The sequence below is a fragment of the Rhinatrema bivittatum genome, chromosome 2 (genome assembly GCF_901001135.1).
Source record: "Rhinatrema bivittatum chromosome 2, aRhiBiv1.1, whole genome shotgun sequence".
Classification (NCBI taxonomy): Eukaryota; Metazoa; Chordata; class Amphibia; order Gymnophiona; family Rhinatrematidae; genus Rhinatrema; species Rhinatrema bivittatum.
The window spans coordinates 601,420,759-601,443,353 of NC_042616.1; the positions used below are offsets into that span (position 1 = coordinate 601,420,759).

The window sequence follows — 22,595 nt, forward strand, 5'->3', positions numbered from 1 at the left end:
CCATGTTCCTAAAACCCTTCACAGACTCTCTTCTATCTCAGAAGCTATCGCATACCTATTTCTGGTACATTACTATTACAGATTGCAGATAGGAACCGTTACTCGCTCCACGAGGGCCTATATTCCTAAAACTCTCCAAAGACTTTCTTCTGTTCCAGAAGCCATCTCATACACAGATATTGTGTGTTCTTATTCCAGACTGCATATAGGAACCAGTACTCGCCTATGGCTCTTGTTCCTGAATATACTGAAGATTCTCTGTTGCATAGAAGCCATTATAGATATCTACAATTGTAAGTGTATCATCTACTACTGGTTATGTATCCAGTATACCCTGTTTACTCACTACTTATAGTCTCTCTCTACAGCTCAGCAACCCAGAGATCGCAGTTCCAGTATCTGAGGGACTTCAGCCCTGCCGGGCACATCAACTCACTACTGCCACCTCTGGTGGTTCTAATTCCTGTCTAATAAAGAACTATCTGTGTTTGTCTCCATACTCCAGCCTAGCCGGTGGTCCCTCTCAGGATATCCTCCTGGGGGCGCTGTCATCTGCCATCGGCCCGAGGATTCACCAATTTCCACTAAGTGTTTATCCTTACGCTACTAGAGCAGTATCATACAGACTGCCACATGGTGGGAGCCAACCCACAACAGATCATTGACCCCGCCTATGGAGTATTACAGATAGCTAGCTCCTCCCCTTGAGGGAGCAGCATTGATCAGATTACTCACTCCTCCCCTGTGGAGGAGTAGATCCATAACAAATTGCTATCTCCTCCCCTCTGGAGGAGGTGATCAATAACAGATTGCTAACTCCTTAGCAGATATATAACAGATTGCTAACTCCTTAGCAGATATACAACAGATGCCCCTGAGGTTCGTGCCAAAGAAGAAATAAGAAGCAGGGCCACGCGGCACACATGCCCTATGGAAGCTGAACAACATGGCAGGATGCTGCACCCAAGCTGAACCGGGGATGCCGGAGAGGACGGCAGCCAGACGTCCATCAACCGCGGGCGGAGTCGCCAAAGAGGTAAGGAGGGCAGAGTGGAGACGTCGGACAGTGACAGTCATAACAGTACCCTACTTCAAAGGGCGGTCTCCTCTGTGGGTACCAGGTTTATGCTTCAAAGGATGCACGAGATGAAATTGAAGGAGCATCTCTTTATCGAGGATGTTAGCTTGAGGCTCCCAAGAGTTTTCTTCGGGGCCAAAACCGTCCCAAGAAAGAAGGTATTCAAGTGTTTTGCCTCATCTTCGGACATCAAGAATCTCTTCAACCTTAAATTCTAGGTCATCTTCTGTGTTGATGGCAGGTGGTTCCTGAGTCTTAGAAGAGAATTCACTGAGTATAGTTTTGTGGATGTTTAGTCCGAGTGGTAGCTTCAGGCTGTAAGTGATGTTGCCAAGACGTCGGATGATTGGAAATAGTCCAATGTAGAGAGGAGCAAAATGAGTGGAGGTTAACTTCAGTCTGAGATTTTTGTCAGATAACCAGACTTTGTCACCGGGTTTGAAGACAGGCACTTGAAAATGGTGAGCATCATAAAACGTCTTAGCACAGTCACTCACTTTAACTAGCATGTCTTTCGTCTGAGTCCACAGGTTATGGATTTCATCAGCAGTAGATTGAGCTGCTGGAGACATCACTGAGAGCTTCAGTGGAAGTGGCGGTGTTGGAGAGCGTCCATATACCACTTCAAAAGGTGTTGATCCAGTTGATGTTGCTGGATGAGAATTGATGGCGAATTCAGCCTAAGGTAACAGTTCAGCCCAGTTATTCTGACGGCAACTCACATAGGCTCGAATGAACTGTTTTAAGGTTCTATTCATCCGTTCTGTTTGGCCATTTGATTGCGGATGATAGGCTGAAGTGTAGTCTAGAGAGATGTCGAATAACTTGCACAAGGCCCTCCAGAATCTTGCCATGAATTGAAATCCTCGGTCTGAAACAATGTGTCTTGGTAGGCTGTGAAGGCAAAAAATGTGTGATATGAAGAGCTTCACAAACTCCAAGGCTGAAGGTAAGCCAGGCAGCGCCACGAAATGGGCCATCTTGATGAAGCGATCAACTGTTACCCAGATGGTATTCATTCCTCCAGAAAGGGGTAAATCGACTACAAAGTCAGTAGCGATGTGTGACCAAGGCTGTTCCAGAACTGGCAGTGGCTGCAGCAATCCCCACGGTTGTCCAGAAGCAGATTTGTGTTTGGCACAGTTTGTACAAGATGCCACATAGGATAAGGTATCTTTCTTGATAGTAGGCCACCAATAGAACTTCTGGATCTTGAGCAGGGTGTGGCATTGACCAGGTTGGCCAGCCAGCTTGGAATTGTGCGCCCAAAAAAGCGCTTTCTTCCTGAGGTGTTTAGGCACGATGGTCTTACCAGTGGGCACAGAATGTGCAGTTGCCAAGATGACTTTCTTCAGGTCAATTATGTGCTGAGGTTCTTCAGGCACGTCCTCCAAGAGAAAGGAGCTTGACAAGGCATCAGCTCTGGTATTTATGTCTCTGGGGTGATATTTGAGCACAAAGTCAAAAAGATTGAATAATAAGGACCATCTGGCTTGTCTGTGGTTAAGACTTTGCGCATGGTGGAGATACTCCAGATTTTTATGGTCCGTGAATACGGTTATTTGATGATGAGCACCTTCGAGCCAAGGCCGCCATTCCTCGAATGCTAGCTTAATAGCCAAGAGCTCTTTATCTCCGATCCCATAGTTCTTCTCTGCCGGGGAGAAATGTCGTGAGAAAAAAGAGCAGGGACATAAGGATTTAGAGTCTACAGTTTGGCTCAATACAGCCCCCACGTCAACATCCGAAGCGTCAACTTCTACGATAAATGGATTGCTGGGGTCAGGATGCCGCAAGCATGGTTCCATGGAAAAGGCAGTCTTTAATTTCTCAAAAGCGAAAATGGCCTCTGCAGTCCATTTTGAAGCATTGGCACCCTTGCGGGTCATTGCAGTCAAGGGTACTGTTAAAGAAGAGTAGTTCTTTATAAAGCTTCTATAATAGTTGGAAAACCCCCAAAATCATCTCAGGGCCTTCAGGCTGGTAGGTTGGGACCAATTTTTGAAACTTTCTAGCTTTTGAGGGTCCACCTGGAAGCCATCTTTAGACACGATATAGCCAAGAATAGGCACGGAGTCTTTATGGAATTCGCACTTGGATAATTTTGGCGTAGAACCGGGATTCACAGAGTCGGCGTAGTACTTGCTTGACATCCTCTAGATGAGTGGGCAAATCCTGAGAAAATATCAGGATATCATCCAGGTATACCACGACACTCTTGTACAACAGGTCCCGCAAGATGTCGTTCGTCATGTTCTGAAATATAGCGGGTGTGTTGCACAGGCCGAAGGGCATTACTAAGTACTCAAAATGGCCATCTCGAGTGTTGAAGGCTGTTTTCCATTCATTGCCACTGCGAATGCGAACTAAGTTGTAGGCCCCCTTCAGGTCAAGTTTTGAGAATATTTTGGCGCCCTGAAGCTGGTCAAACAGCTCTGAGATTAAAGGCAGGGGGTAGTGGTCTTTAATCGTGATTTCGTTCAGACCTCGGTAATTGATACAAGGACGTAAGGTACCGTCCTTCTTCCCCACAAAGAAGAAGCCTGCGCCGGCTGGAGACTTTGATGGTCTAATAAATCCCTTCTATAAAATCTCCTCGATGTATTTGGACATTGCCTTGTTCTCAATTGCTGAGAGTGGATAGACACGTCCTTTAGGAGGTTCAGTATTGGGTTTAAGTCTTATGGCACAGTCATAGGACCTATGCAGAGGAAGAATGTCATCAGCTTCTTTGGAAAACACATCACTGAAAGATGCGTATTGGGGCGGCAGTCCCGGCATCACTGGAGTTGTAGGCATGCAGATGACAGGAGCAATCTCCTTAAGGCACTTTCCATGACAACCTGGGCCCCAGCGGGAGAGTTCCAAGGATGCCCAGTCAAATTGGGGTTGGTGCGACTGCAACCAGTGTAACCCCAGGATGATAGGGTGCATCTTTAGGCACGAGGCCACACCCCCCTGCTGGATTTAAAGGGACCTGATCCCTTTAATGATACTCACCTGCTTCCAATGATCCAGAGCAGAGGAAGTATTTAAGGAGGCTTCCTCTGCTTATTCCTCGACTTGGCAACGTCCTCCAGCGCTGTCCAGTCTGCTTGCTTCGGTGAGTCCTTGAGCTTTGGATCCTGTTCTGTCTTGGTGTTCCTGGTTCCTGACTTCGGATTAGCTTACAGTGATTCTCTGGTTCCTGACTTTGGCTTGGCTTCGGTGATTCTCTGGTTCCTGACTTTGGATTGGCAAGCGGTGATTCCCTGGTGCACGACTTCAGACTGGTGAGCGACGACCCTCTGGCACTCGACCTAGGACTCCTTCAAGACTCCGTCTCCAAGGGCCCACCTAAGTCCCAGCGGTCCGGGTCCCTACGTGCTCCTCCTGGGGGGACCGTGGGCTTCCAGGGTGAAGCTCCAGTTGGCCTTTGCACCGTTGCTTTGACCTCCCTAGGCCCACCTAAGTCCCAGCGGTCGGGTCCCTACGGGCTCCTCCCGGGGGGACCGCAGACCACCAGTGGTGAAGACACAGCGCTTTATCTCATCTCTTCATCGTCTCCGTGTTCGCCTCAGTCTCCAGTGCTAAGGGTCAGCTGGTCCTGCCTCCTGTTCTGCCTCGCCACCCGACGAGAGAGCCTACGGACCCTCTGAAAGGTATACCATCCTCTCGTCGGCCAAGGGTCCACAAGCCTGAGCATAACATAGAGACACTGAGACGCCAGCTTATAGGGATATTGACTCAGAAAGAACTAATCTAGGAGCAGGCACTTAGACTTATTTTGTACAGAGATTTTTGAATCTTTGTTTTGTGAAATGAGCTTTGAAAGATTTTTCATGGTTACAGTAAATTTTATTTTGAACACCAGCTTCCAGTGTCAAGCCTGTTTCTTCTAAGGGAGAATGCCCTCAAGCTGGGATATCTAAACTGTGAGTATCATTGTGAAAGACTTTAGAGGCTGTGGGGGAGATCTTACCCCTGTGAGCCTAAGACCCTGGAAGTGTATCTTCCTCCCCACCAGAAAGGACTCTGGCACCCTGGTGGCCTGTGGAGAACTAGGTTCAGTGAGGGAGTGGGAAGAAGAAGATCTGGGTACAGAGGTGGCCTCGGGAGGCTGTTGTGTGCCCCTGCATCTCAGCAGGAGATTACATTTGCTAAACTGTTTGCCCTGGATGTCAACAGAATAATTTCCACACAAAAGATAGAAAATGCTTAAATTTGCCAGCTCTGAGATTTTTTGGACAACTATAAAAAAAAGAAAGGTCTTGTGAAGATCTAGTGAAAATTAAATTTGCTTTTTGCCTTTTTGTTCTATAAAATAGTCACATTAATTTCTAAATGAAAAGAATTTAAAGAAGTAGGCTTTTGATAAATCTGTAAAAGCCTAGTTTTTGCTGCACATTTTTCTGTTGAGCATCATACACAAGTCTGAGTTTGCTCTTATTGTAATAAAGAGGAAGTGAGTTTGTGTTGCTGAATAAACTGATTGAGGAATTTCAGGCATTGCTTGCCAGTGGCTCAAAAGGCTCACATAACTGATGCACCATAAAATAACCAGGAAGTAGTAGCCAATGACAATTTGTCATAAATAGTGACTGATAAAAAAGGGGGCAATTGTCAGACTGCCCACATATCTGAAAAGTCTGTGGGTATTTTTATCTGTGAATTTTGCACTAATTTTCAAAGTGAAAGTATGCTTGTACGTTTGCTTCAAAAACTGGCAAAGAAAATGTACCCGCACGAATTTACACTTACATTTTTGCGGCTGCTATTTCTGATGGAAAATATATGCAAACTTTCAAATCTATGCATGTACTTCCAAATCCCGCCCCCAAGAACACCTCCCTGTACTGTGGGTAAAAGTTTGCAGGTAGTGGGGCATGCATTGACACCCACCTGTAAGGTAGGCATTTTTCAAGCAGCTCATTTCTCTGGTTAAAGCATTGTTTTGCTCCTGGAAATGGCTTTAGAAAGTTAGCTTCATTGATAATCTGCTCTAACTTCAATGAAATTTCAATTTAGACCATGAATCAGATGCTAAAAATATTTGACTAATAGATAAAAGAGTTTTTGCTCCCAGGATAGAATAGCGTTTTCCTTTGAATAAAAATTGCATTAATTTATCTCCAAAATCATACTTGTATCTATAGCTCAGAATATAATACAAAAGTGCAGAAATACGAAACAACTAATTAGCCTTATTTCTCCTAATGGTACTTCTAGTGTCTCCTCCTGCTCTATCCCTTATAAATATCTGCAAATCTGGAAGAGAGGCAGCAGTAACTTGACACTCCACTGAAGCCTCAAGTACTCCTGGCTCTTCTCCAACCTCATTCTTACATATAAAGCTAATTCATTGAGTGCAGGCATTTGGAAAGCAACATATGTACTTTCTCTTGTATGGCAGCAGCTTGATTATCTTCTCTTCTGATGGTTGAAATATATTATAACTCTGAAATACACAATAAATCTTGAGCAAATAAAAACATTGTAAATAAATAGAGATAAAATGAGATTTCCTTTAAAGATGATTTTTGTTCACTACTGAAATGACTTTGTGCTGTACAAGATGCAAAGCAATAATCTTTCTAGTGTCAGCAAAGTTCCTTGGGAAGATTTCTCAAGCACTAAACGACTGATTGTCTCCGTGTTCCTGTCACTGGCTGTTGGAGTTGCTGTACTGGGAAACAGCTTGGTCATTGTTGTTTTTGTAATAGACAGGAAACTTAAAAGCCAAAGCAACTTTTTACTTCTTAATCTTGCAATTTGTGACTTTCTAGTGGGTAAGTTCCAATACCATGAAACTAAATGTTTGTTTTTACTTTATTCTAAAATGTATATGTATAAAAAACATTAATGAAGAACAATGCTTTCTCTTCTATACAGCTCACACAATACATTTTATGATCTTTTATTATAAATTTAATATTCCCAGATTTATACTTTAATTTTTATTTGCAGTATATAGTTTAGTTGACTCTATTTGCAGGAATATTTTAAATATTTAGCATTCAGTTCATTTAGGTTACTTTATTGCACAGTAGATTAGCCAAAAGTCCATTTTGCCACCCTGTACATTACCTAAAGGGAAATGCATGTGCATAGTATCAGTTTGTGTTATTGCTTCTATAGCTTGCCTTTGCCCATAGTTGACTGCTTCTATGTATATTTTATAGCTGCAGTACACTGTTCTAGTTGCATAATCAGTTATCTATCAGAAGACTAGAAGTATTAGTAATTGCATTTTCTTCAGAGGACACATTTTTCTGAAAATGTTCCAGAAGAATTGCTTGTTCTTAGTTTGATCTGTTTGATTTTTTCAGTTCCTCTGCTGCTCATCAGTAGCATACTGTTAATTATACAGAAGTATATTGTGAGAAAAATATTTCAACTTTAATTTCAACTGTTTATTATTATTTCAAAGGTAATTTATAGTAGATTACAATACCTTTCAGGAATGCAATAATTATAAGCTAAAGATTAAGAATAACTTAATTAACATTGTTAATGGAGCCTGATTGCACCTACATAAGATACAATGGGATTTATTTATCTGTATAATTTTGAATATTTTTTTACCACTCCCAGTTCACCAAATATGCTATTGCTCATTATTTATTCTTTTATATTGTGGCTTCATTTTTAGAAAAATGTTTAGCCCTTCATTTAAATTTTAGAAACTTAAATTTAGGGAATTTTCAGCAGATCTTTGGCATTTACGTTTTCAGCTGAAAATTTCCCTACATTTAGAAATCCTAAAATTTAGGAGGGTTAAATTTAGGGCTGCAATTCATTTGCCTATAATTAGGTACCCAAGTTATTTATTTAATTATTCATTTACAAACATCTGATATTCTGGCTTTCATCAAGAATGGACTCAAGGCAGCTGATAATTGAATTAAAGTAGACTAACAGGTATATTAACAATAACATTAGTTGTATGGTCATATGTAATCATCATTGATTCAATGTCCAGACATAGGGCCTCATTTTCTAAAGTATCTCAGGCCTGCGATACTTTAGGTAATGAGGAGTGGGGGGCCGAAACGGGGGGGGGGGGCGGTCCTGCGCCAGCTGGCAGCGATCGCACTGCCGTGGTGCAATCGCTGCCGGTTTCGCACCCAGTAGCACCACCATAGAAGGTGTAGCTATTGGGCGCGAAATAGGATGCGAAAAGGCCCTTACCTTTTCATCGTCCACGGCGTCTTCACGGAGTCGGCCCGGTGACGCCCCGACTCCTCCTCTTCCGGGGCCGACTCTGCCCCCATCTTGGTATTGCATGCGATAAGGGACTTTTCACGTGCGAAACGTCCCTTATCGCGTGCGATCCATCTGGTAAATGAACCCCATAGTTCTTTAGTCATGAATAGCTGGGGGAAGGCCTGGTTGAATAGTCATGCCTTTGATTTTATCTGGAAAGTTAGGTAGGACGGTTCATGACAAAGGGGTAGTGGTACCTTCTTCCAGATTTTCAGTGTGCAGTTGCTGAAAGCATTCAGTCTCATGCAGTTCAATTTTGCAGAGGATTGGAGTTCTCTTGTGAGGGGTGTAGGTGTCAAGAAGAAAGAACATATACTCTACAGCCTGTTTATTCACAGATTTAAAGATAAAGCAGAGGGTTTTGAATGTATATTCTGAATTCTGTTGGGAGCCAGTGCAGTTTGAATAGAATGGGCTTTATATCTTCTATTGCTTTGGCCCCTTCCCAGGATTCTTGCTGCACTATTTTGCAAGACTTGGAGGCATTTAATATGTACTGAAAAATGTGTTATAATAGTCAATACAGCTGGTGATTAGTGCAAGAATTACAGTAGCTAGGTTGTGTTGGTCAAGGTAGTTGCATAATTGATGGATCTGGCATAAGTGTATAAAGAAGGCTCTTACTACCTTTGAGATGAGGGATTCCATCATGAGATTTTGATCAAGTTCAATCCCAAGGCTATGTACTGATTTCTTGGGTGGAAGAGGGTATTGGCCAAATTAGGTACCTAAATCTCACATATGATACCATAATTATTGTGTGAACAATTCTGCTTTTAATTCAATCACTTTTGAATTAGAATCTTCTGAAAGGAAGGGGAGAAGTGCACATAAAGATTAAAATATGTTGCTTTTCACTAATGTCTTTTTCTAGGATCTTTCATTTTACCCATATATATAACTTATGTGCTAAATGGAAAATGGATACTTGGAAGACGAGTCTGTAAACTTTGGCTAGCTATAAATTATTCTACCTGTTTGACTTCGGTATTTAGTATTGTGCTTATCAGCCATGATCGTTTTCTGTCTGTCACAAATGCTGTAAGTAAAAATTTGAAAATTGCCTACCCCTGTGTGGTTAAAAATATAAATAAGAACATAAGAAGTTGCCATACTTGGTCAGACCAAGGGTCCATCAAGCCCAGCATCCTGTTTCCAACAGTGGCAAATCCAGGTTACAAGTACCTGGCAAGTACCAAAACATTAAATAGATCCCATGCTACTAATGCCAGTAATAAGTGTAGTAGTCATTCCCTAAGTCAACTTGATAAATAACAGTTTATGGACTTCTCCAGGAATTTGTCCAAACCTTTAAAAAACCCAGCTACACTAATACATTAATGAGTGTTATTCCTCAATGTATATACTTTTATCCGCATATTTCTGCAGATGTTTCTGCGGTGGGATTATGTTAGGGGAGAAAATAACATGCATAGCTTTTGATTTTCAAAACTATGTCATTTTGGTCGGAAAATGTAGCTGCAGAAATAGGAGGAGCACTTTTCTGTGGGTACTTTTTTTGGGTAGTTTTCAAAATGAAAGTGTGCGCATAGTTTACCTTGAAAACTGGTGCAAAGACCACAGGTGAAAAGTATTATCTATTTACTTATTCTTCAAATGTATTTCTTGCCTTATATCCATAGAAGTAGATCTTAAAAAAGTACGCGCGCGCGTGCTTTTCTTCGCGCAACCAGTGCAAACAAAAGTACGCCGATTTTATAAGATACGCGCGTAGCCGCGCATATCTTATAAAATCCTGGGTTGGCGCATGCAAGGCTGCGCAAAATCGGCAGCCTGCGCGCGCCGAGCCACGCAGCCTGCCTCCGTTCCCTCCGAGGCCGCTCCAAAATTGGAGCGGCCTTGGAGGAAACTTTCCTTCCGCGTCCCCCACCTTTTCCTCCCTTCCCCTATCTAACCCACCCCCCAGCCCTACCTAAATCCCCACCTACCTTTGTTGTGCAAGTTACGCCTGCTTGAGGCAGATGTAACTTGCGCGAGCCACCTCGCCATCCCCCGGCACAGGCCGCAGTGCCGGAGGACTCGGGACTGCCCTCCCAGCCTGCCCCCAAACCGTCGCCACACCCCCGGACCCGCCCCGGACCACCCCCTGACCCCAGGCACGCCCCCAGACACACCCCCTGCCTGCCGACACGTCCCCGGACATGCCCCCTCCCGCCCTTTTTACGAAGCTCCGGGACTTACGCGCATCCCGGTGCTTTGCACGCACCAGCGGCCTATGCAAAATAGGCGCGCCAGCGCGCGAGTGCCCTGCGCGCGTAAATCCGGCATGATTTACGTGCTCAGGGCTTTTAAAATATACCCCTTAGTATTCTAGATAAATTACAATACAATAAACAACATAATAATATTACATAAAGATATAACCTACACCAAACTTTACAAATCAAATTAAACAATAGAAAAATTCCTTAGCATCTACATCTAAAAACATAATTCTGGTTTAAGTTATTCTTTCTTTAACTACCAATCACCCTAGAGGTACGCAATTACAACCAAAGTCATTCCAAACACAATCTTTCCCAACCTAGCTCCCTGATCCCTAACCATTCTCATATAGCTTAACAAACCTCGAGCACCCATCTTATACATCCCACAGCTTTTACCCCTAATGGTCAACAATTTCTGGGAGGGGTTTGCCAATAGTTTGAAGGTAATGCTAAGAATAGCGGACCTGAACTCAAAAATAAAAAAAGAATCGGGGATAAAGAAAAGTCAATGTTTTATATCTGAAAAAAGTTTTCCTCAATGCACTCATCTAAAATTCTTTATTAGTCCAATAATGCACTTATCTACAATTCTTTATTAGGGTGCTCTATGCCTGAGACTTTGCTTCAAAAACTTCATTATCTTATAGGCCAGTGGTCCCCAGACCTGTCCTGGAGGGCCACCAGCCAGTCGGGTTTTTGGGATATCCACAATGAATATGCATGAGAGAAAATTTGCATGTTATGGAGGCAGTGCATGCAAATTTTCTCTCATGCATATTCATTGAGGATATCCCAAAAACCCGACTGGCTGGTGGCCCTCCAGGACAGGTTTGGGGACCACTGCTATAGGCTAAGAAGAGACTACAATGTTGGGTCTCATTTCTTAAGTATGTTGGTAATATGCTTGGGATGATAGATTTTTTTACATTTTTATTTGCTTAATTTTGTTGTGTATTTAACTATCTAAATATGGGAAATCATACAAGGGCCTGAAAAAGATAGAAAAATGACGGTAGTGAAGAAAGGAACTTCTTAATATTTATTTATTTATTTATTTATTTCAGATTTTTATATACCGGCATTCGAGACAGCAGTCACATCGTGCTGGTTCACATAAAACAGGGGTGCATAGTAAACATAACTATAACAATGGTGTTGAAAAGGCAGTTACATATAACAGGGTGATAAGAACTTGGCTGAGAAGGAAGAGAAAGGAAAGGTTATTAAAATTCACACAGGTAAACGATAGAATATATGGTAATGAATGCAGTGAATGAAAAGAGAATGTTGGTTCCAAAGATCATCAGTTCAGAAGGAGAACAGTATATAAATATGAGAATGGAAAAAAGATTAGAAATGAGGTAAAATATAAACACATGTATGGAAGGAAAGGAAATGTGTGTTAGGCATCTGAATGGGTTTTGACAAGCCAAAGCCATTCATGAATCTTAACTGGAAATTGTAATCTAAAAATGATGTTGAATGACAAGTGTGCTTTGAATAGAGAGGGAAACTGTAACAGTGAGCAGAAAAAAACAGACTGCAAGTACTGTAATATAATGAGGATTCCCAATGGCAAAAGTACGTCACCTGGTAAAAAACAAACCAACATTCATGAAAATGACAAAGGAGTTATCAAACTTTGGGCTGGATTCATCATTCATCATTTCATACAAATAGCGCCACCGTAAAAGGTGATGCTATTCGCCATGCTTCTGCCGGTGATAATGTCCCTCATATTATCGCAGGCAGTGGTGTTGCGGCCGACTCCTCCCCCTCCCCACCCCGACTCCTCCCCTCCCTGCCCCGACTCCTCCCCTCCAGCTAATTAACATCCTAATGCATGCAATAAACGTTTAGAAAATAACCCTCTTTGTTATGAAGAAATATCTGCAGAGCTAGTACGTCAAAGTTCATCAGTTATATTATTTATATAATTTATTCTGGATTTTAATAACCATTAAACATTTTGCCTTTTGTTTTTTGTTTTTTTTTACTTGTAGATTGCTTATAGAGCCCAGCAAGGAATCACAAGTCGTGCATTTGTAAAAATGTTTATAGCATGGATCTTATCTTTCCTTATATATACACCAGCAATATCGTGCTGGGATATTATAGTGGGCTTCAGTGTTATTCCAGATGGGGAATGTACTCCCGAGTTCTCCCACAACAGATATTTCCGTTTCTTTGCTTGCAGTGTAGATTTCTTTCTGCCTTTCTCTGTCATCATTTATTTTAATTTAAATATATATTTGACCATTAATAAGCATGAAAAAAGTAAGAAAAGTAAAACAGACAAAAATAAAATGAAGACCAGTGGTGAAGACTCAACAGAAGACATTTTCTATGTAACGACTGATGGCGCAGAAGTCTACATGTCACCACATCTTGATGTAGGAGCACAACAGAAGAGGTCAAATTCCATTTTGTGTTTGAATTCTAATACCATGGAGAAGAAATGCCAACTTTTTTCTGCAAAGCATAGAGGAGACAAAGATTTCCCCATGACATCTGGAGCAAAGAATACAATTACAAACGAAAATACATCATGCACTTCTAAACTCTCAAGAGATAAGAAAGTAGCAAAATCCCTTTTACTTATAATAACTGTTTTTTGCATTTGTTGGTCCCCACTTTCATTACTTATGATCACCCGTGAATTCTGTAATCTAATGTGCATCCAACCAGTTTGGTATGAAATTACAAATTGCTTCCTTTTGCTCAATTCATCAATTAATCCATTTCTCTACCCTCTTTGTCATCCAGCCTTTAAAAAGGCATTTAAGGTCTTTCTGTGTTACAATTAAATTATTGCTCCAATTAATAATTGTAAAGGTTTTAGCATTAGCAAATACTGAGATACTGTATAATAAATGAATATAACTGAATCATCCTCATTCTCATCGTATATGACTGTTATGTTTATTCAGCAGATGAGTTCAAATTGTGTTAGAACAGATTCAGGAAATTATAGTGCAATCAGTATAGAATACATTACATGGCTATATAGTTCAGTACAAGTACTGGCATAGAAAATGGACACCTTATTTTTAGTTCAGATCTGGCTCGGGTTAATGGTGGAAGCAAGTCATTAGCATAGGGTTGCCACCTTATCACTTGCCAACTGAAACATGCCGATCCCTTCCCGATTTTGCCCCATCTGCATGAATAGAGTTGTAGCTCTGATTTGCCACTAAAAAGTATTGACTACAGTGGATCAATACTAGGATTGGATAAGTCTGTTCGGAATGACGTGGGAGAAGGGGCAGCTCTGCATTAACATGTGAAAGCTATTCTGTGACCTATGTGAAATGATTGCGTGATCTCATCAATCCAGTTCCCATCAGATAAGTAACTACATACTTATTTATTGATATTTATTAAATTTATTCCTAAATAATGACCTTTGATCTTCACCTAAGAATTGAACATTGCGAGTAGTTAAATCTTTTTATTAAATATTATGTATTGATTCAAATCAGTACTTAATATTTCCATAGTTAATTTCTCATTCTACATTGAGCTTACTTTTTAATTAGCAAAAATATTGATTGGACATTTTTAAAAATAAAATAAATAAATAGGAAAGAGGGTCAGTGCCTGATTCTCTCAGTCCTTTTCCTCTGATCTGCTTTTATACAAATTTGCTTTATGAGCGCTTCCAAACAATTCTAAGTCTTAATTGCCTCCACAGCAATTTCTAGATAGATAACACGGGTCTACAACAAGATGGATATGTCCACAGCCATGGACTCATATAATCACAAATTCTGTTTGATCAAGTCCCCTGGTTTCCTGTGGCAGCTCAGAGGTATATTCTGTGGCACAGTTTTTAAAGTTCTGTAATGGATGTGCAGACAGTTGCATGAAGCACACATTATATAATATACAAACATTTTTCTTTACAAATAAAATACATTTCCATTTTTCCTTAAAAAGAGGGTAGGCGCCCTCTTCTGGGTGGACTGGCTGAGATGAAGTGCCACCTGTCGGGCAGATTTGCTGTGAGCAGATGTTCCCTGCAGGGCAGGCTGGCTGTGAACAGGCATCTCCTGCTGACTGTGGCTTCTCCCAGAGTTGCCGACCAACCCATCCCCGGGACGACTCGCTTAAAGCCTCTGGGTCTGGCAGTTCCCCACAACAAGTGCCAAGGTCTAAGCTGCAGTCCCAGTACTGAGAGGGTACTAACCCCCGCCATGAAGGCAATATGGGGGGATAGCCAGGGAAATGAGCCTGAAGCTTGCTATTACCTCCATGTTCATCTCCCTGCCCTGCAACTGGGGGCCCTAGTCTGGTGGGGGCACACGCTGAACCTACCTGCCTGCAGCCCATGCTGGCCTGACTGACCCATGCGGTAGGGACAAAACCTCGTGGCTGACTGTGGACCCTCGCGCGAGCATGTTTTAAAATCCGCCTACATATGTACGTAAAAGCCAACAAAGTCCTGTGGAAGATGCACGCTAGCTGTGCGCGAATAACCTCTTAAAACTAGGAACATTCTTACGGAAGGATGGAACATTTTAAAATGGATGCATGCAAGTGAATGCACAATTTACGATTCCAGCGTTATCTTTGCTCGCATGCCAATACGTGCGGGTATGGGCGCACGTGTGTTCATTTCGAAATTAGCCTATTGCTGTCTGGTGGCTTTATATTTGTTATCCCTACGTTTACCTGCAAGAAAGGCAGGAGCTTAAGCCTTTGAAAGTTTACCCTGCTGTGCCTGTAATTTTACATAGAACTCTATGTGAGCTATTTAATGATTTCAGTTTGTTCAAAGCAGCTGTTTATTATTATAATTATTATTATCAATATTATTTGGACTTATTCAGAATTTTTGATAAGCAGCTAATGACAGAGCCTTTCAGGACACATTCTTAGAACCAGGGTGAAAATGAGCAAGAGCTGGTATTTAACAACAGAGAAAAAAAAAAATTTGAAATTTGTAAAAAGAAACCCAGCAGAATCAGCCTAGCATTCAGAAGAAACACTTTCATGCCGTGTATTAAGGAATTAATTGTATTATCAGAATCTCATTAAAGTAATGACCGGGTTATAAAGCCCGCTTTTATAAGTAATGAATACAATTTTTTAAAAATTTGTCTCGCTCTCCTCGGTCCACCAGCAGAAGAAACAGTCTACAAAAACTCCAATCAGCAGAACAAAGTTTCACTGATGAGCTGCCAAGTATCCACGCAGTCCGATGTCCCCTCCTGGAACCAGCACACCCGCCAGTGACTGCAGAGCACAATGCTGCTGCTCCACCTCTCCGCATGAAGAACGCAGACGAAGAAGGGAGAACCCCTCGGCGGAAACTATAATAAAAAAAGCAATCAGAACACACAAATGTCCGAACCTCGGCACTGTGTCAACACAGAACTCCTGTGCTCGGGGACCACAACCAGTCCCGCCAGCTCCCTGGGCCGATGCAATAAAATTTGCGGAAAGCGGGCGCTGACTTTTCAGCACCCACTTTCTTAGCGCACGCATGGCGCCCACAAGGTGGGGCGCCATGCAATAAACAAATAAGGGGGTTGAGTTAGCAAGGAGGCGCTAGGGTTGCTAGCGTGACCTTAGCGCCTCCTTGCTAACGTGACCCTGCGGTTACTGGCGGTCTGCCGGTTATGAACACCGATGCCGATAAACTTGGTGTCGGTTTTCGTTACTGCAGCCAACTGGTTATGAAAACCGATGCCTAGCATATCGGCATCGGTCTTCAAAGTGGCCGGCAGAGTTTTTTTTTTCTTTTTTTTTAACTTTAAAAAAAGTACAGAAAAGCAGTTTTTTCTGCTTTTCTGTATTTTTTTCAGTGCGCTCAGCTATTAACGCCTGCTCCAGGCAGGCGTTAATACCTGAGCGATAAATGTGCGTCTGAGACGTACATTTATTTTTTTGCATTTGGAGTGAATGAGTAATAGCCTCATTCACATGCATTTACATGTGATGAGTGCTAACTCATTCACTCCGCGTTGGACGTGCGTTAAATAGACGCTAATCCCCCTATTACATTAGGGGGTGGATTAGCACCTATTTAACCCGTGTCTGACAGCGGGTTAAACAGTGCGCTCGGCTGAGTGCACTGTATTGCATCAGCCCATTCTGCACACCCTCTGAGCATGGCCAGCCCCTCCATCCCAGTCACCCTGCAAAGCAGATCCGCTTGTGGCCATCCAGAAGAGAGCGGGCTATGCACTCCCTTGCCCTCCCCGTCCGACGCGCCTACCACAATGAAATACCGGCCATGCAGGAAGAGACCGGATGCGGCTCAGTCACAGCACTTTAAACTGTGTGCGACGTCATTGCCCTGTGATCGTTCTCGCCCCGCCTGGCCACGCCACCATCACGTGCGTCGGGCTGGCGTGAGAGGGGGGAAAGGGAAGCCACACGGCAGCTAATCCAACTGCCGGAGTCCCCACCGAGGGACGCAGCCAGGATGTCATGGGCGGTGCCCAATTATGTGGTGGGCTCCGTGCAAGGAGGCATAGGCTGACTTTTAACCTCCTAATACAATACAGCAGTAAAATGTAACCATAACAAAATCTAAAATATTTCTATCATATAAATACATCAGTAAGCAAAATTCACATACAACAATTTCGAACCAAACCCTAGACCACCTACTTTCAATAGGAAGGAATAAGCCACTGGTCCATTCACTAAGCTCAACTTCAATCCTATTACAAAAAAGATCTCCAAATTTAACAGAAGTTTAGTCATACCCCATGGTCCCAGCAGACCCAATTGTCCTACTTATTGAGTACATAGCCCCCTAAAGGGAGTGACCCACCCCTGGCAGCAGTCCAGGTCTTAGGTCAGGAGGGGATGACATCACAGCAGAGACAGAGGCATTAGTTCCAGGCAGGCAGCATTGAGGAACCACCGAAAACTGTCACGTTATCCCTTGAATCCAGTTGTAGGGGCAGTATCTGAATAACGTAAATATGTACTTTGAGTCTGTGGTTTCTGATGATGGCAGCTGAGGACTGGAGGTAAATATTGAAGGGGATGGGGAAGAGTGGGGAGCCTTGAGGCACCTCCAGAGCGGAGATCAGAGTTTAGAAGATGTTGCGCCCCAATTTACTATCTGGCGATTCTCAATGAGAAAGGATTGGAACTATCTCAGAATGCTTCTCCCTACACCCATGTTTGCTAGTGTAACCCCTGGGGATAAAAATTAGCTGGTGGGGGGGGGGGAGTTAATACATTTGTATTTCTTTCTTTATTTAAAAATTAAAACTGACCTGGGCTGCTAGAGAGGAGTGCTGCTGAAAGCTGATGGGTGTGGGTTTGTTATTGCCCATGATGAAAAGTCCTGGGATGGATCGTGCCTGAGCCTGGGCTGCAAAGTGTAACTGACCCCCGAGGTGTTCAGGAGCTCTTGAGATTCTTGGGAAGGACCTAGGAGCACACCTGGGGGGGTTTTGCAACTCTCTCGCAGCTGGATGAAGGAGCCAGCAGCATTGTTTTGTCCCAGACCGTAGTGTGAGTGCCAGGGGAGGCACAGCTATCACCTGCGATGGTTACAGGTGAGGAGAAACTGTCCCAGTGCAATCAGTGTGGCAAAGGCAGCCTTGGGGAACTACTAATGCTGGAGGGAGCAGTACTTTAGTGTCAAGGACCCTTGAGAAAGTCCCTGGTGCCGAAAACAGCTGGGTCGCGAACCAGGAGGGCACTTCCAGTTCGGGGCTGGAATGGGGACATTTTCAAAAGCCAATAAAAATAAAGATAAGCAGCAAAATTAAATGAAAAATAGCGATTCTGGGACGGGGGATCCTGCCTTAGCTCCCACATGAGTTTGGGTGCTCTGGGTGTAAGCCACCTGACCCGACCCTAAAAAGTGGCAAAAACTCCTTTAAAACTTGGGAATCTGGAAAAATAATGGTGGTGAGCAGGTCAGGAGAGCCTCCTGAATTGATCCCTTAGCTGTTTTCAGCTAGTCAAGGAATCTGAACCTTGTATGAAGTTATAAAAAGGCTCAAAAATTCCTAAAAACCATTTTCCACCACATCATATAAAGAAGGGGGGCATTGAAGTGTTGAAAATAGGATAAAACTCTCCACAAAGAATCCCCAGGGACTAATTGTGCTTACATCAGGCCAGCGTAAGGATTCTCTGGTGTGTGGCAGTTGAGAATTCTGGAAGACAGACAGTTGGCAGAGGTGAGAGAGAGCGAGAGAGCGAGAGAGCTCAGCACACCTATTCTCTCACACAGAAGCTGTTAATCTGTCATAATGAATGAGGAAGGTGTAGGCACACTGAGATTGAGTGAAAAGTATGTGTATGTGAGTTTCGGTGGTTTCAGGAAAGTATGAGAAAAGTTTATACAGGTAAGAGTAGAACAAGAGCAGATAAAGAGTTTGAAAGAGTGAAAAATATCACTTTGGAGTAAAGAATTCTTTTCAATGCTATAAGCTGCTGTGATACCCTAATCTTTAAACATTCCTTGATACTAGAGGTTTTTGAAACTTTCCTTAAGGAAAGATCATTCTGGGATATAATCCTCATTTATTTTAAAGTCCCAGATAAAATCAAGTTGTTGCATAAAAACAAAGCAGTGTAAGATATTGGGGTTACATTAAGTAAGCCTCTGAAAACCTAAAGCAGGATTGATCATTAAAATTTGGGAACATAGACAAACCTGCTTCTTTAAATAAAAAAAGGGTGAACAATCTACAAGTGATTTTAAATATCACAATGGTTCACATTTGGTAGAAAAACCTTCACTGAGGGAAAAGGAGAGTAAGAAAACTCTAACTTATGAAAGGCTTGAGGCTCGTGCATATCTCCTGGCTTTGGTGCACGTAGGGATTTTAAAATTCCCCAGAGGCCGCCAATGAAGAGTGGGTGACTCGCCAGAATGATGGCTATTGACACAATACCCTTATTAAATAAACATACACATGCTTACTGTGACTCCTACATCGCTCTAAGCTTCAACAACAAGAGGTAATGGAAAAAAGGATTTGCACTCACAAAGAGGGGAGTAGCTGGCTTGTTACGGCGGTTACTACCCCAAACCAAATATGCCTGATACTTCACTTTCAATGCATATACAGCATAGCTCTCTGCTTCAATGACAGGGGAGAAGAATAACTGACAGGGGAGAAGAATAACTGATACTTCACACATCCAGCAGAGCTCTCTGCTACAACGGCAAGGGAGAAGAAAAAGGGTTCGCACTCAAAAAGCGGGGAGTACCTGGCTTGTTACGGCGGTTACTACCCCAAACCAAATGTGCCTGATACTTCACTTTCCATGCATATCCAGCATGGTTCTCTGCTTCATCGGCATGAGAGAAAGACTGATACATCACGCATTTCCAGCATAGCTCTCTGCTTCAATGGCAGGGGAAAAAAAAACAACCCAAAAACAAAAAACTGATGCTTCACGCATATCCTGCATAGCTTCAACGACAGGGGTGAAGAAAAAAAGGATTCACAATCACAAAGCGAGGAGTAGCTGGCTTGTTACGGCGGTTACTACCCCAAACCAAATGTGCCTGATACTTCACTTTCAATGCATATCCAGCATGGCTCTCTGCTTCAACGGCAGGGGAGAAGAAAAAAACCCCAACAAGGGCTGTACAACATAGTCTAGGTAAAACAAATAAGCATGGGTGTAGCTTGCTTATCGCAGCAGTTACTGCCCCTACTACCCCTAACTAATCAAGCTAGATATTTCACTTGGATGCAGCTCCATCACTGCTCTCTACATTAATGGTGGGGGTGGAAGGGGAATAGAACAAGGAGCTAAGAGAAACAGATAAGAATGAGAGAAAAAATGTGTGAGGCTTGCTGGGCAGACTGGATGGGCCATTCGGTCTTCTTCTGCCGTCATTTCTATGTTTCTATGTTTCTATGTTTCTAGATTAGTTGAGAAGTATAGAAAATGGAAAGTGAAAATGACTCTTATAAAACCCTACTTAGGTCAGAGTCATCGAGGTGGTGGTAAGTTTAGTTTACTTTAGTTTATTTCTTAAAATACCATGGTTCATCAAAGCATCAAATTGTGTATAATAAAAACAATATAAATACAATTGATTCAATAAAAATATAATCAGGCCATATCAAATTAATCTATAAAATATAATACAAATGATAGTGACCCAATAAATTACCTTCCAAGTACCAAAATATTAAAAAAAACATAATTAGTCTTAAACTATTCAATTCAAAAATCTTAAAAACCATATCAACTAAAACAAAAAGGAAGTAATTTTAATAGCAGTACATGTTGGTTGCATATGTAAAATTGGCATATACATGTGTAAATAGTATGTACACTCATATATGCTATTTTATAGCCCATACAAGTTATGTGTGTACTTACAAGTTAGCACATAATAGTAAGCACGTACTAAATGGATGTATTTAGAGCATATTGGGGCATGGCTTGCAAGAAGATGTCCACTTCCAGATTTTATAAACATTAAACAAAGTATGCATGTATGTCATCATACAGGCTTGGATGCTTTTACAAAAGCAATTTCATTTGCCAAATTAAAACCTCACTTATCTTTTGGGACCCGATGCTTGGTGTGATGGCTACTGGTAGAGCTGGCAGATTGCGAATTGATGGCAGTTCTTGGAGTGTGTGTGTGTGCAGTGCTTGTGTGGTAATTTTTGGATATTTTTCTGCTATTTCTTTGAAGTGTCCTTCTTTCCTCTGTGTTTGTTTTGTCAGTTTTTCTCTCTCTGTATGTCTCTGTAGTTTTCTTGTCTTTGGGTGGCTTTCAATATGTGTCACTCTGGTGTGACTGTGTGTCTGGTGTGATTGGAGATGGATCTGATATTGAGGATGGTGGTAGTGGTGGTGGTGGCGGTGGTGGTACTGGGTGTGGTATATGTAGCGTGGAAGATGTGGTGCAAGTGATGGGGTGGGTGGTTTGGTATAAGTGGTGATGGTTGGAAGAACAACAAGTACTATAAATGTGTGGATCCTGTGAGAGCAGCATATAGGTAGGAAGAGACAACAGAGGAGGAGGAAGAGGAGGAGGAGAAGGAGGATATACCCTGTAGAGAGGAAATATAGGTTCCAAACACAGTTTTTGGATCTTTCTGAGGAGCAAGATTCAGGTTCATACTATACCTCAGTCAGCAGTTAAAAGAGGACCTGTGCCCTTCCATACAGAAAGACCATGCTTTGCCCGTCTACCTCAAAGTCATTACAGCCTTAGTCTTCTTCACCACAGCACCTTTCAGACCCCTCTTATATCATAACTGGGATAAGATAGCCACCTCACTCTGTTTTGAGCAGTGTTTGGCAACTTTTCTCAGGAGAACTCAGCAACATATATCTTTTCCTGAATATAGACAGCAACAACAGCACATTATATCTGAATTCTGTGACATGCTAGCTTTCCATCCATTTTGGGGGCAAAAGATTGCACACATATAGCAATCAGGCCACCTGTTGGTAGTGAGGCCAGTTTCCACAACTGCAAGGGGATCCCCTCCCTCAACATGCAGGTGATCTGCAATGCCAAAGGTCTCATAACAATGTTTCTAGTCTTCTGCATGCTACATAACCTGACTGTTATAATTAGTGAGGTTTGGGTGGACCCTTGGACACTGTGGCAGCTGACCACGCCCATGGGGGCAGTCCTGTGAGGGGCCACAGGTCAGGCTCAGCTGAGGACACACAAACACAGAGAAATTGATCTTTATTTAGACAATGTTGTGTAGCCACCAGAGGTGGCAGTGATGAGTAGTTGAAGTAGCCCGGCTGGGCTAGTATCCCTCAGGCGCTGGAACAGCGACTCCTCTGGTAGCAGTGCTGTAGTGGAAAGAAATGAGAATAATGAGTACAGTGGAATATGAACAAGCCCCAGTATGGAGAACCCCAAGATAGGAAGAGCAGGCCCTCGAGAAGCATGTACCTGATCCCTGAGAGCTGAGAGGCTTGTACTCACACAGCGGTTCCACATAGGAGATGGCACCAGGGCTGGAACGGAGGCAGGCCCTCGAGGAGCGAGTACCTGGTTGTTATGAATCTTTTATGAATCTGATAGGAATCTCCTCCAGGAGAGGGAGGAGTTACCAATC

At 42.6% G+C, this 22,595-nt stretch overlaps 1 protein-coding gene across 1 annotated transcript; it reads left to right on the forward strand.

Moving 5' to 3' along the window:
- The first annotated feature begins 6,632 nt into the window (after window positions 1–6,632).
- On the forward strand, window positions 6,633–13,404 carry LOC115083366 (histamine H3 receptor-like). Its single transcript, XM_029587165.1, has 3 exons — window positions 6,633–6,846; window positions 9,198–9,364; window positions 12,555–13,404. Exons 1-3 carry the CDS (start codon window positions 6,633–6,635, stop codon window positions 13,356–13,358), a joined length of 1,185 nt encoding a protein of 394 aa, XP_029443025.1. The 3' UTR covers window positions 13,359–13,404.
- Window positions 13,405–22,595: the final 9,191 nt, after the last annotated feature.